Here is a 12,508-nt window from a genome sequence, read left to right on the forward strand (position 1 = left end):
AGGTTGCAGGAACCCCCGGGAGCATGGTCAGGCTGCCCAGCCCCTGCGATCCTCTGCCCACAGCACCCTGGTGTCCACCTCCCTGCAAGGTCAGCTGCAGGGGCATGGCAGGGAGTGAGAGTACTGCTCTGCAGGGGTGCAGGGTCCATGTGCATGGTGCCTGCAGGGAAGTGAGGAGCAGGTGGTCCTCAGCAAAGAAGAATTAGTCCTTTAGTAAGTACAGCAGCAGCTGGAGGCACAAAGGGGAGTTACAGACAGCAAAAGGCATCCATTTTTGAGACACAAATCCTTGCACTGAAGAGGGGGACAAGACTGACAGCCACCAGAACCACCCATTTGCCACTGTGCCAGGTCTTGGGCCACTGGAGCCAAGTCTGGGCTGGCTGCCCACAGCTCTGCACAAGACACAGGGACATGTCCCCACCTCCCACTCGTACCCTGACTGTGCTGTGGGAGGAGGGAGATGCCTATTCTGGCTGCCTCTTCACTGCTCTGTTTCAACTATTCATGGAGCCACCTGAAGCGGGCCACGGCAGTAGAGGCTGCCTGCCCATGCTGAGGTGCAGCAGGCTTGACAGCAGAGGAGGCAAGGTGCTGTCTCCCTGCCTACCTGAATCCATCTATTTGGGGGCTGTGGCCTAAGAAGCATCACCGAACCTTGGCTCTCATCCCCATGCACCTGCCTCAGCGTGCTTTTCAGGCATGAACTGGCTTCTTTCCCTGAAGCCCCATGCCTACAGCACCAGCAGCCAAGACATTACCTGCATGCAGAGGCCGAGCAGCAAGCCACGAGCAGAGCAGAGGAGCTAAAAGGGCACGCTCACTTTTCCTCCTTCACCATCCCTGCTGCTGCCTGTAGGAAATCCCTCATGGACCTGCCTGTGGCCCCAGTGCCCCTTTGCCTGGGGAGCACTGAGAGGAAGGGACCTGCTGCAGGAGCAGGAAGACCTTCTTCCAGATCATGACCACACTGCTGCCCAGAGCAGAAGAGGACACCTCAGCTCTTCCCAGGCACAAGGTGCTTCCTCTGCTCCAAAAGGGTTTCATTATCACCCACTTCCTAATGAGTCTTTCTAAACCTTGTCACTGACAAAGAGGAGAGAGCCAGGGGCTGAGAGGAGTGTTTGGAGATAGCTGCTGGGTTCTAGCCCAGCTGTGCTCCCAGTCCCAAAATTCCACTTGTTCCCAGGCCCCTTGCCAGAAAGCAGGACTGCTGGGGCAGAGGACAGTGCCAGGAGACCAGCTCAGCCCTCAGCAGTAGGGCTGTCCCTGGGAGGGAGAAAAAATAAAATCTTACATGACTTCTATTTTGGTTTGCTTCTATAAACACTAAAAACTACACCTAGGTCTTCACAAAACTCAGCTTTCATTCCCAAAAGTCCTTCCTCACAATTATCTTTGGTCTGTTACAGAGGAGGGGGAGATAAAGCCAAGCATGTCCAGTAGGCAGGAATCCAGGAGCACATCTCTAATATCCTGCAAAACTTACTGATAGTTAAACTAAGGGAGAGGACAGGACTTAAAAATAGTTGCAAGCCAGTCTCAAACAGAGCTACACCAAGGCCTCCTTCCTTCTGCAGCTTCACCAATGCTCCCTAGGTAGGAGCAAAATCAGTGCAAGGACACTGGGCATAAAAGCCAGAAGCGAGAGGAGAGTGCTGCGCTGCAGTGAGCTCAAGAGGCAATGTCCATGCTCGGCTTCCTGCAGCTATCAAGTGAGACATCAGATGAGCCAAATGGAGAGAGCCAGGACCTCTACCAGCAGCATGCTCCTGTCTGCCTGTCCTCTCTCACCCAGTGCCTGTGCTGGACCAGCTTCGGCCTGCAGGGTTCAGCCAGGCAGCCACCACTTCGTACGTCTTGTGCAGCCCTGGAGCAAACCTCCCTGCCACCAGCAGCTAAACAACCCAGCCAGTGCCTGCTCACTTTCAGCTGCACTGAGCCCAGGCCAACGTTCCTACCAGCCCCCCAGCTCCAATGGTGCTTAGGCAAGCAGCACCAGTCTTGGGCAGCCTCATGGGCACAGAGGGCTAAAATTTACCCTTGGAGATATTCCAGAGCCCAAAGGAATGTCACTAAGGACAAGCTGGCCCCTCTGCTGTGTCCATAGCCCCAGATCGTGCTGCTGCCAAGACCTGAGCACCAGCAGCTTTGACAATGCAGAAGCAGCACTCCTTGGGTGAGCTGAGCAGGATGGGTGTTCAAGCAAACCTTCAGAGCTTGGCCACTGCGTGGGGCAGAACAGACTCACTTCTCAGGACAGCACAGCTGGGACCAAGCTACCCAGCTGTAAACCTTCTTTAAAGGCTGAGTAAGAAGAGCTCACCAAAGCAGCTGGTGAGGGCCTGAAGAGGAGCTTTTGAATCCCCTCGCTTCCAAAGCTTTCCCTGGAGACGTGCATTGCTCCTGGCTTCCAGAGCAGTACTCCTGAACTGTTTAGTGCACCAAAAGTAGTTAAAAAACAACCTCTGCAACCTCCAGCACAAGTAGTTATTAAAAACAAACACCTGGGAGCTGCTCCCACCAGGGAGGAGGACCCTCGGCTTATTCAGGGAACACCTGGACGGCAACGTCCCGAGCCAGGAGCTGCTCGATCTCCTCCTGGGTCAGAATTGCAGATGCAGGAGCTGCCGGCGCCGCCTCAGCCGGTGCAGAGCCTGTGCACTTCAGCTCAGAGAAGGGGTTGAACCAACCCAGGGAGAAGGCACCACCAAAGGCCAGCTTCATTCCTTCCCAGCCGCTGATCTGCTCCCAGGTTGGCTTCTGGTTTTTAAGGCGCTCAATTCCCTGCAAAAAGAGAAAACTCTGGGTTGTCTCAAGGCTTTCACATTTGAAGGCTGGACTAGATCATATAGTCACAGAATGGCTCAGGTTGGAAGGGACTTGAGAGATCATCTATCATCTTCTCCAACCTCCCCCCACCACAGCCAGGGACACCTCTCAACTAGACTCAGCTGCTCAAGGCCTCATCTGACCTGGCCTTCAACACCTCCAGAGAAGAGGAAGCCTTCAGCTTTTGGAAGGCAGCTCTAAGGTCTCGCTCAGCCTGTCCTCGTAGCAGAAGTGCTCCAGCCCTTGGATCATCTTTGTGGCCTCCTGTGGACTCTCCAAGAGCTCTGTGCCCTTCCGCACTTCTAATGCATTAACAAGAACCCAGCAGCATGGCTGCAGCAGTTGTGCATCTAGAGAGAAGGAAACCACAAAGCAGGGGGCAGGACAACACCACCAACAAGCATCGAAACCCTCAGCCACATGCATGATCTGCCTTAGTTCATGCTGCTGTCTAGAACCCTTCTCTCCCCTCCCAAAAAAGCATCCTTCAGCTGCTCTGAACAGCAGCAAGGCAAGAAGGAAGGTCAGGCAGAGGCTGCATTAGCAGCAGATTAGGGAGTTGATCAGCAGAGGCAGGGACACACTTTCCATCTCCCAGCCTGCCCCACTAATCCCTTCAGGGTATGCATTGAAGAGGAGCATAAGTTTGACAAATTGCAGCCCCATCTCACTTTGGCTGCCTGCCCCAGGGGTCAGCAGGGCCTGAGGCTTTGGAATCTGTTGCAGAACTTCCATAACTGTATAAGGAACCTTTTTCCTAAGACCAATCTGTATTTGGCCCAAATCCCTCAGCACACTTCCAGAAAGTGAGACTCCTGTATTTCCAACTGACCCAACACCTCTTTCCCCTTCCCATGGCACAGCTCAGCCCCGTCCAAACAAGTGCTCAGCACACATCAGCTTTGGCTGTTCCACATTGCCTAGTTTGGAACAAATACTGAAGAGAGAAGCTGCACACAGAACTAGGACACACTGGGCACCACCACCTTTCAGTGAGAGGCACAACACTACAGGCACAGGGACAGCACAAACTGAGGGCCTTCGCCTAGAGACACACAGGACAGGCACCAGCGGGCACCTCTTGCCAACTGTGCTGATGCCAACTCTTTGACTGAAAAGATCAGCACTGCACAGTGCTGGTCTGCAACCTGAACCAAGAAAAAACAAACAATTACACATCTGATCACAATGTTCAAAATGCCAGAAGAAGGGAACCAACCTTCCTCCAGCATGCAGGGTAATTAAGTTCCTTTTTAACCCAGCTGAGCACTCGCTTAATTACCCTTTGCACACCTCCACCTGCTCAGGTACAGAAGTGAAAGCTCAGAAAGCCATCACACACCACCACCATCTGAAGACAGAAAAAGCACAGCAAACAAGTTTTTGGAAAAGTTTTATTGCATTTGTTTTCCATATGGAAGCATTGACAGATTGGAAAGATGCAGCATTCACATTACTTCCAGAACGAGACATCCACTACATTTCTCCTTCCCCCATCTCCCTCCCTTTCCCCATGGCTTTGAAGCTGTCTAAACAAGTCACCTGCCAAAAAATACCATTTGTATTTCAAACCAAGGAAAGAAAAACTTCCTTGGAAGTCATGGCCATGGCTGATTTGCATTTTTAACTGGGATGAACCCATGGGAGTCATGATCCAAAAAGATAACAGAATTCCTGCCTGAACACAAGCTGTCCACTGGAGTTATGGATGGCTTGGCTCTCCCTGTGCTGGGAATGCCTTCTGTGCCTCCCACCTGTGTCACCACGCAGCTCAGAACAGCATGCATGCTCCTTACCACAGCTAGTTCCCAGTTTAAACCATTTACACACACAGACAAAGGTGTGTGCATAAATACAACAAGAGACTGACAGAGCTCTAAACCAGGGCAGTGCTAAGGCTACAGACTCAGTCCCCCTGGTATCGACCTACACACCCCACCAAAATGCATCTCAGAGTAACCTGGGCATTGGTGTCAGTTTACCACTGCTCAGCAGGCATTGCTCTAACAAGTCCTGCCCCAGGACAAACACACACAAACCAGATGGTTCTGCTCTTCTAAACACTTGGAAAAGAACCAGATTCCTTTCTTGCTTTCCTGCAAGGGTAAGGCATCAGATAACCCAAAGTGCCTCCTAAATCTGCCACAGTTATCCTAAGAGGGTAACAGTTTCCTGCCCACAAGGGAGGGAACAGACGAAATAATGCCAGAAAGATGGCAGTTCCAGCTGTGGCTGGAAGTTAAAAAAAGAGAAGGTGGGGAGGGAACTGGCAAGGTTTGAGTACTTGATGTGATCACCAGGTCAACTGGCTCCCTTGCTGTGTCACCTTCTTGTCGTGCACCTTTTGGTAAGTGAAGTGTCTGCTTCCCCAGCGGAGTTCAGTGATGAAAGAGCAACGTGCTCCTTCAGGAAGTCCAGAGGTGTCTGTGTAGGGCTGTTGGCACTCATTTGTCTTCCCCAGAGCTCATCGCAGTCAGGAGACAGCATGAAAATCTATTCAGAAGAGGTGGGTCACAACAGAGAAAGAGGATCCCTCTTCACATTAGTTATGCCATACAGGAAGCAGAGAGAAACAAAGGCCAGGAAAGTTAACAAGATTCAAAAAAAAAAAAGCCCCAAAACACAAAACCAACACAACAACAAAATAAAATAAAATAAAAAACACAAGAAAGGAAGGAAAACCAACCAAAAACCAACCAAAACCCAAAGGAGAAAAGAAAAGCAGCAGCAGTTTCAGCCAGAGAGAGAATTACCTAAAAGTGGAGCACAGGGCTTTTTTTTTTTCCCCTCTGCAATTATCAGCCATTTAACAGACATCAAAAAAAGTTTGTTTTGCTTTTTGTTTTCAACATTCATGGCAAATTTGTAACAGTAGTGCTGTAACAGGTTGCTATCTTAGTGGCAATGCTGGTCAGCAATTCCTCAGACCACATACTGGTATGGGTCTGCTTTTCCTTGGTCTGGTGTTGCGAATGGGCTAAGCCATGCTATAGAGAAGGGATGGCCAAATACTGCTTTCATGTTCATCCATTTTGTTTTTTTAGCCCATCTTCTCTCTTCCTTTTTCAACTGTTCTATTCCCTGGAAACAGAAATATCACATTTTCAGTCAAACAGATTTGGTAGCTCTGTATCTGGGGCAAGGGCTGCTCTCAGTTACCCCTTAAGCCAAAGGATGGAGTGAGAAAACCACAATGCATCTCAGGCTGCCTTTCCTTTGCTTCTCACTCCTATTAACAAAAACACATTCCTTGGAAACAAAATTACTTTCATTTCCTTTAGGCCTTGGTATTTCCTAAACCTTTCAAGACCTGCCATCACATTGCCTCTGATGACAACTGAAAAAAAAACCCAAACCACCACCTAAGCCCAAACAAAAAGTCTGTGCTTTAATGGCTGAAAGCATGGTGTGCTAACCAGATGGAAAAGGTTGAGAGGAAACCATGATAAGCTTGCAGACAAAAAAAAAAAAACACAACACCCCAGGAACCCAAAGATAATCTCTGTAATGCTCCCAGGTTCACCAAGCAAGTTCAGGAGGTGCCCATGGCTCAGTATAGCTGAGTCTAGCTGGTGCCTCTTCAGGTGTCATTAGAATCTCTGTGAAAACATGCATGGGCTGAGAGCAGGCAGAAAGGGTTAAACCAGACACTGATTGGAGAAAAATCGTTGGCATTGTTTAGTAGAGGTTAGAGTGAGAGCAAACCCAAGCCATCAAGCATCAGCTGAAACAGCCACAAATCAATTAGTTGAAACTAAGATCTCCGTGTTGGCCAAGACCCACAATGTGAATTTGGGCTCTCAGGAAAGCGGTGCCTGGCTGCCATGGAAGCAAGAGGAATGCTCTGTGGCTGAAGGCACAACTCTGCCAGGGGGCAGCAGCAGGCAGATCAGGCTGCTCTTTACCTTGGGGTCATTTCCAAGGTAAGTCCCTCCTGCCCTAGGCATCTCTGCCACACTACAGATTAATGTGCTGCAAGACATCCTCAAGTTACTTATTCTGGGAGCAGGACAGAACACAGCATGGGCCCAGAGATGTGCTGACCCCTGGGAAATGTCACCTTTAGAGACAAGAGCAAAATCCTGGGGCTCTGAGTTCCTTCAGGCAGGAAGGAGCCACTCTGGTGGGCCAACATACATAGGAAGGGGAATGAGCTCTCCCAGGGGTTGGAAGAGTAAAGTAAGAAAGGGCAAGACACAGCTCTGTCTCTGAAAAGTGAATTGAAACACTGCAAGAGACCACAGCTGGAAGAATTTCACCAAGAAACACTTCCTCTGCTCCAAACAGACTGCTCAGCAGACACAGCTAAGCTCAGTGCTAGCAGATCAGCAATGAGATGTGACAGAGCAAAATCCTTGTTCAAAAAGAGGAAAAACTGAAACACCACAACCCAGCCCAGGGCAGACAGATTTCATCTGCTATTTTAGACTGTGGCATTGTTCCTTTAACATCTGAGAGTTCCCACAATTTGAGAGGAAGGGGAAGTCAGAGGGACGTTTTTGGATGTAGGAAGCAGCTTCTAAAAATCCTTGACAGGTTTCAAAGGTGCAGAAATTCAGAGCTGATGTCACAGCAGCACCACCAGTTTACACACTGATGGATAAAGTGGAGCTCGGCAGCATCTTGGGGTTCTGCAGGACACCAAACTTCTTCCTGAGTCTCTCCCCAGCACAGAGAGCAGCTGAAGTCTTCCTCTGAACACAGAAGAGCTGCAGTGTGAACAGCAGCCTCTTGCAGAAGCCAAGCATTTACAAATGTACTGCAAAGACTCAGGGTCTACAATGCCAGTCACTGCTCTCCAAGGGCAGCAAAACCACCTCTGCCAGCTTCCACTGGCCATGGGCAAACCAGGGCAGGGGAAAAGAAACTGAAGGAGGCATGGAGGAAGGAAGAGTTGTCACTCTTAACCTCAAGCCTTGTGCTTCTCTTCAACCACTCCAGTCCATTCGAATCTCTGAGCATGCTTGGTGAAGGCCAGCAGTATTCACAGTGTGGGAACATCCCCAGGAGTCACCAGATGCACCTCTACCTAAGGGGGACACAACGGCCTGCAACACTGCCCCTGCTGCAGCACCTGGGGACTGGGCTCTGCAGCAAACTCTGCCCAGCAGGTTTCCATGGGCCTACCCCAACTCCCCTTTCCTTTTCCTTCTGAGGGGAGCTTTTGAACTGTCTAATAAAAAAACTGAGACATTGTAGGCTACCAGAGGACTCTGTATGTATCCATAAACCTACCTCACCCTCCTCCACCTACTCAGATTAGCTTTAACCAGCACTTAAAGCTATAAACAGGGACACCAGGGGACACCCAAGTGAATTTCAGACAATGCCAATGTAAAAGCCCTTCATTAAAGGAAAAAGGCTCTCAGAGCCACGAGGACAAATACCCTGTAAAGAGTAACCCCAGTTAGCTCAGCAGAGGAGCTGTCCACACAGCATCCCAGCCAACAGCCAGCTGTGCACTGGCCTCTGGGGAGCACCACCCAGCAGTGTGCTGCCTCACCTTGCTGCGCTGCATCTCTTCTCAAAGGGTGCATAAACTCTCTGTGCAGTGAGGGGAACGCCTGCAGCCCTTCACTGTGCCTGCACACAGTGAGAGGTGGGGTGAGGGGAGAGTGTGTGAGGCACTCACCGTTTCATCAGTGCAAATGGAGTGTACTTGGGTCCCAAACATCACCGAGGTGAAGATGAGAAACAGCAGTGCCTCAAAACACAGGAGGATGAGGAGGATCACCGTGGTTGGTGGAGAGAAGGAACTGCACTCTGTGGAGACAGAACAGCAGGGTTGGAAAAGGAGAGAGCAGGTAATGCAGCAGCTGCAAAGCGCCTGCTAAGCCACCAGCCTTCCACACTCAAACTGCCTGAGTAAATGATACCATCTCCATTCTCAAAAAGGTGCAGAGGGAAACTGACATTCTTGAGCACATTCCACACTGGAATGATCACTCCTGCCAACTGCTTTTGCTTTAAAAAGAAAACCATGGACACACTTCAGGAATGCAACTTGCTTTTCCCTTAGGTGTTTCCCCAGCACACTGGCGAGGACTCCACTGCATTTCACCTGCAGTTTCTCTCTTAAACCTGTATCTCAGCAGACCTGTTTCTGCAGCACCAACATAAACCCAGAGTAAACTTCCTTTCATAACTGCTCTAAGGCATAACCTAAACAAGGGGAGATTAAGCCAAACTCTTAATTAATTCATACTCTATGGTGCAAGCTCAAGCAAGACCTCTGAGAAGGTCACTGCAAAAGAGGAGCAGAAGAGGAAGGAAAATCTTACGGGGCAAAAATGCTAGTGATGAGTTGAATGTTAGACATGTCAGAACACCTTCATACTTCTCTGAAACCCAAGAATGATTACCACACACACACTCCCCACTTATTTTCAGCAGATGGTAAGCTTCAACAGATACACCACAACCAGGGGCTGACACAATCAGCACAGTTCCAAGGCAGCTCCATGTCTCCTAACTGCTCTGTTCTGCCAGTGAAACCTGGCACAGGTGGCAAAGCACTTCCCACACAGGCTCTGAGAAAGGGGACAGAGATAAAAAACTGCCTTTTTCTTTCTGATGTATCCTTCCCCTATGGCCCTGGCCACTGTAGGAAATCCAGCTGTTGTCAGGGCCAGCCAGCAGCTGTCTTACAAATCTCTGAGCCGCAGCACAACCCTGTCAAACTCGGCTGCCGTGTGTGAGCACACCCACCCTCTGCAGGACACCAGCTGTGTGTGCTGATACTGAGTGGCACAGCCGAAATCCCCAGAAGAACAAAGCTAAAGTTCTTCCCAGGCAATCCACCAGTAGCACGCCCATGTGCACACACATCCCTGGCCAGCTGGATGTTCGACTCAGCATCACCTAGAGAATTTCCTATACTCATTTGTGGCTTTAAAAACACAGCTCAGCTGCCTTCACAGAAATTCACTTGCTGTCTGTTCCAGAGCCAGGGCCAGGTTTCTTCAGTTTGGGTTGTTTTGGTTTGTTTGTTCTTGTGAGGGTGGATTTTTGGATCCCAGTTAGTCTGTTTTCCTGGCTAGTCTTACAAGAATGATTCACACTACCCTTTTTTATAATCATATATCCTTCTTATCTTGTGCTGGCATTCAGGAAATCAGTGCTGTGCTCATATCAACAGCAGATTACTGCACACATGCTAAGTGTCTCCACATCTCAACTTCCCCCTAGGCAGCACCAGACTCAAACCAGGGCTTTTCAGGACAGCAATCCCAGCAGGCCAGAAGGAATTCTGAAGCTGCAGTATAAATCATAAAACCAAGCAGAGGCAGCATAGCAGAGCCCTGAAAGCATTCTGAAACCAGCATAAACAGGGTTGCCTTACAAGCAAACTGCATTGCAAGGTCTTACTCCAGGCTAACCTGGTACTTCCAGGAGGTGTTCCATCAGTACTTACTTGTCCAGTCTTCTTCAAAGCAATACAAGAAGTGAAATCCCACCATGATTAGAGCGTGCAGGGAAATCAGTGCTATATACATCTGGAAAAGAAAGGATGTCACAGAGCTACCAGGTTAAGTTTGAAATGCTCATCTTCCCAGCATGTTAACTGCAGCAAAATGGTAAGACTTACATAAATAACCAAAGCTCAAAGTATAAACCACTGCAAAAGTATGCCAAGTGCCCTAAAAAAACATCCTGAGGCTGGCACATAAATGCTACACAGGTTCATCCTGGCCTTACCAAAAGCTCCAAGTGAACAGGAGGGAGATTGCTTCACTCAGAGTCCTGCCTCATGCACCCCCGTAACAAAGTAGAGACCTCCAAAGGTCATCCAGTCCAACCCCCTGCAGTCAGCAGGGACATCCGCCACTAGATCAGGTTGCTCAGAGCCTTGTTGAGCCTGACCTTGAATAGATATTCAAAGGTCTCAGCTACCTCCCTGGGCAACCTGTTGCAGTGTTCCACCACCCTCATGGTGCAGAACTTGATCCTCACATCCAATCTAAATCTGCTCTGCTCTCATTTCAAATCATTGCTCCTCGTCCTGTCACTGAAGGCCTTTGCAAACAGTCCCTCTGCAGCCTTCCTGTAGACCTCTCCAGGTACTGGCAGGCTGCTATTAGGTATCCCTGGAGCCTTCTCTTCTCCAGGCTGAACACCCCCAGCTCCCTCAGCCTGTCCTCATAGCAGAGGTGCTCTAACCCCCTGATCATTTTCATGGCACTCCTTTGAACCCCCTCCATCAGGTCCATGCCTTTCCTGTGTTGAAGGCTCCAGAGCTGGATGCAGCACTCCAGGTGAGATCTCAGCAGAGCAGAGGGGCAGAATTCCCTCTCTACACCTCTGGCCATGCTGCTTTGGATGCAGCCCAGGCTGCCATTAGCCTTCTGGGCTACAAGCTCGCATGTCCAGCTTCTCAACCCCCCAGGACCTCCTTCTCTGCAGGGCTGCTCTCAATGTCACCATCCCCTAGCCTAGGGTTATCTAGGATTGCCCTGACCTAGGTGCAGGACCTTATGTTTGCCTTATTGAACCTCATAAGATTCTTCTCAGCCCACCTCTGCAGCCTGTCCAGGCCCCTCTAGATGGCAACCATCCCATCCTTCAGACTTAGCAACCACACCACTCAGATTGGTGTCACCTGCAAACTTGTATTGGTGAAGATATTGAACAGCACTGCTCCCAGTACAGACTCTTGAGGGACACCACTTGTCACCCATCTCCATCTGGGCATCAAGCCATTGACCACTACCCTTTGGATGCAATGATCCAAGCAATTCCTTACCCACTGGACAACCATGATGTCAAAACTTCCATCCTCACCCTGAGAGCACTACAGCTTCCCAAAGAAACAACAGCTGATTTGTCTGAGCTGCCTGAATTTCAGAAGAAATCTATCTATGGGGTTTTTAACAAGTATTTTTCCTAAAAGCAGACACTGGCATGGAAAGTTTCTCTGCAGCTTTAATACTTTGTACTTAATCCTTTTTGTTTTAAATTAGGTTTTCGCTTTGTCAAAAAGGCTTTCATGCTACACAGACAGTACAATCTACCAAGAGAGGCCTAAAAAGATCACTGTTCTGCCCCTACAGACTCTGACAGAGGTCAGCAGATATTACAAGTGAGGGAGATCCTTTACAAAACCCCCAGTGGAAGCAGTAAAAGGTGAGAGGAGAATATTTTGCTTTTCCTTGCTGCTATCCCTTCACCTCCTCAGGTCTCAATGAACAACCAAGAACAAACACAGCAACCCTTATTTTGTTTCTCTCAGCTACATGAAGAGCTTAATACAGCCTGCTGGAAAGGAGGTGTCATTTTCAACAGAAATCCTTTTGAAAGGATTAAAACACCCAGCTCACTTCTAATGGGACAAAGAACCCTTCCTCAAGGGAAAGCAAGGGGATTTGGGCTGTTCTGTAATCAACATCCTAACAAACCACACCACAGAGAAATAAAGCCTTTTCATTTCACTTAGAATCTCCCTCTTGCTACTTGGCAAGATGAGAGCATTCTTCCTTGAACCTACAGATGGCTCAAAAGATTTATTAATAAAACAAAGCGTCGCTGAAACTCAGCCTTGGCATGTTCCTGCTACTCCCACGGAGTATCTGCAGCTCAGTTTGATGAAGCAGACTTCAACCCTTCCAGAAATATGTAGTACTCAAGCCTGCCCTCCAGCTTTCTTATTCATGATGCCACAGAGTACAAAAAGTCAAAC

At 49.3% G+C, this 12,508-nt stretch overlaps 1 protein-coding gene across 6 annotated transcripts in view; it reads right to left on the reverse strand.

Annotated features, from left to right (window-relative positions):
* Positions 1 to 1,908: 1,908 nt before the first annotated feature.
* ZDHHC3 (zinc finger DHHC-type palmitoyltransferase 3) overlaps positions 1,909 to 12,508 on the reverse strand; it is a 30,473-nt gene continuing 19,873 nt past the window's right edge. For 3 of the 6 annotated variants that reach the window (XM_054160900.1, XM_054160901.1, XM_054160902.1), the window contains 3 exons: positions 10,247 to 10,328; positions 8,465 to 8,595; positions 1,909 to 2,787 (listed from right to left, as the gene is read on the reverse strand). In XM_054160900.1, coding sequence (XP_054016875.1) covers positions 2,545 to 2,787; positions 8,465 to 8,595; positions 10,247 to 10,328 — 456 coding nt within the window. In that variant the 3' untranslated portion in view covers positions 1,909 to 2,544. Of the gene's footprint in view, positions 2,788 to 4,662; positions 5,914 to 8,464; positions 8,596 to 10,246; positions 10,329 to 12,508 lie in introns of those variants that run through there. The other 3 variants (XR_008462226.1, XR_008462225.1, XM_054160903.1) reach the window with 3 other exon arrangements.

Source organism: Dryobates pubescens, chromosome 4 (genome assembly GCF_014839835.1).
Source record: "Dryobates pubescens isolate bDryPub1 chromosome 4, bDryPub1.pri, whole genome shotgun sequence".
Lineage (NCBI taxonomy): Eukaryota > Metazoa > Chordata > Aves > Piciformes > Picidae > Dryobates > Dryobates pubescens.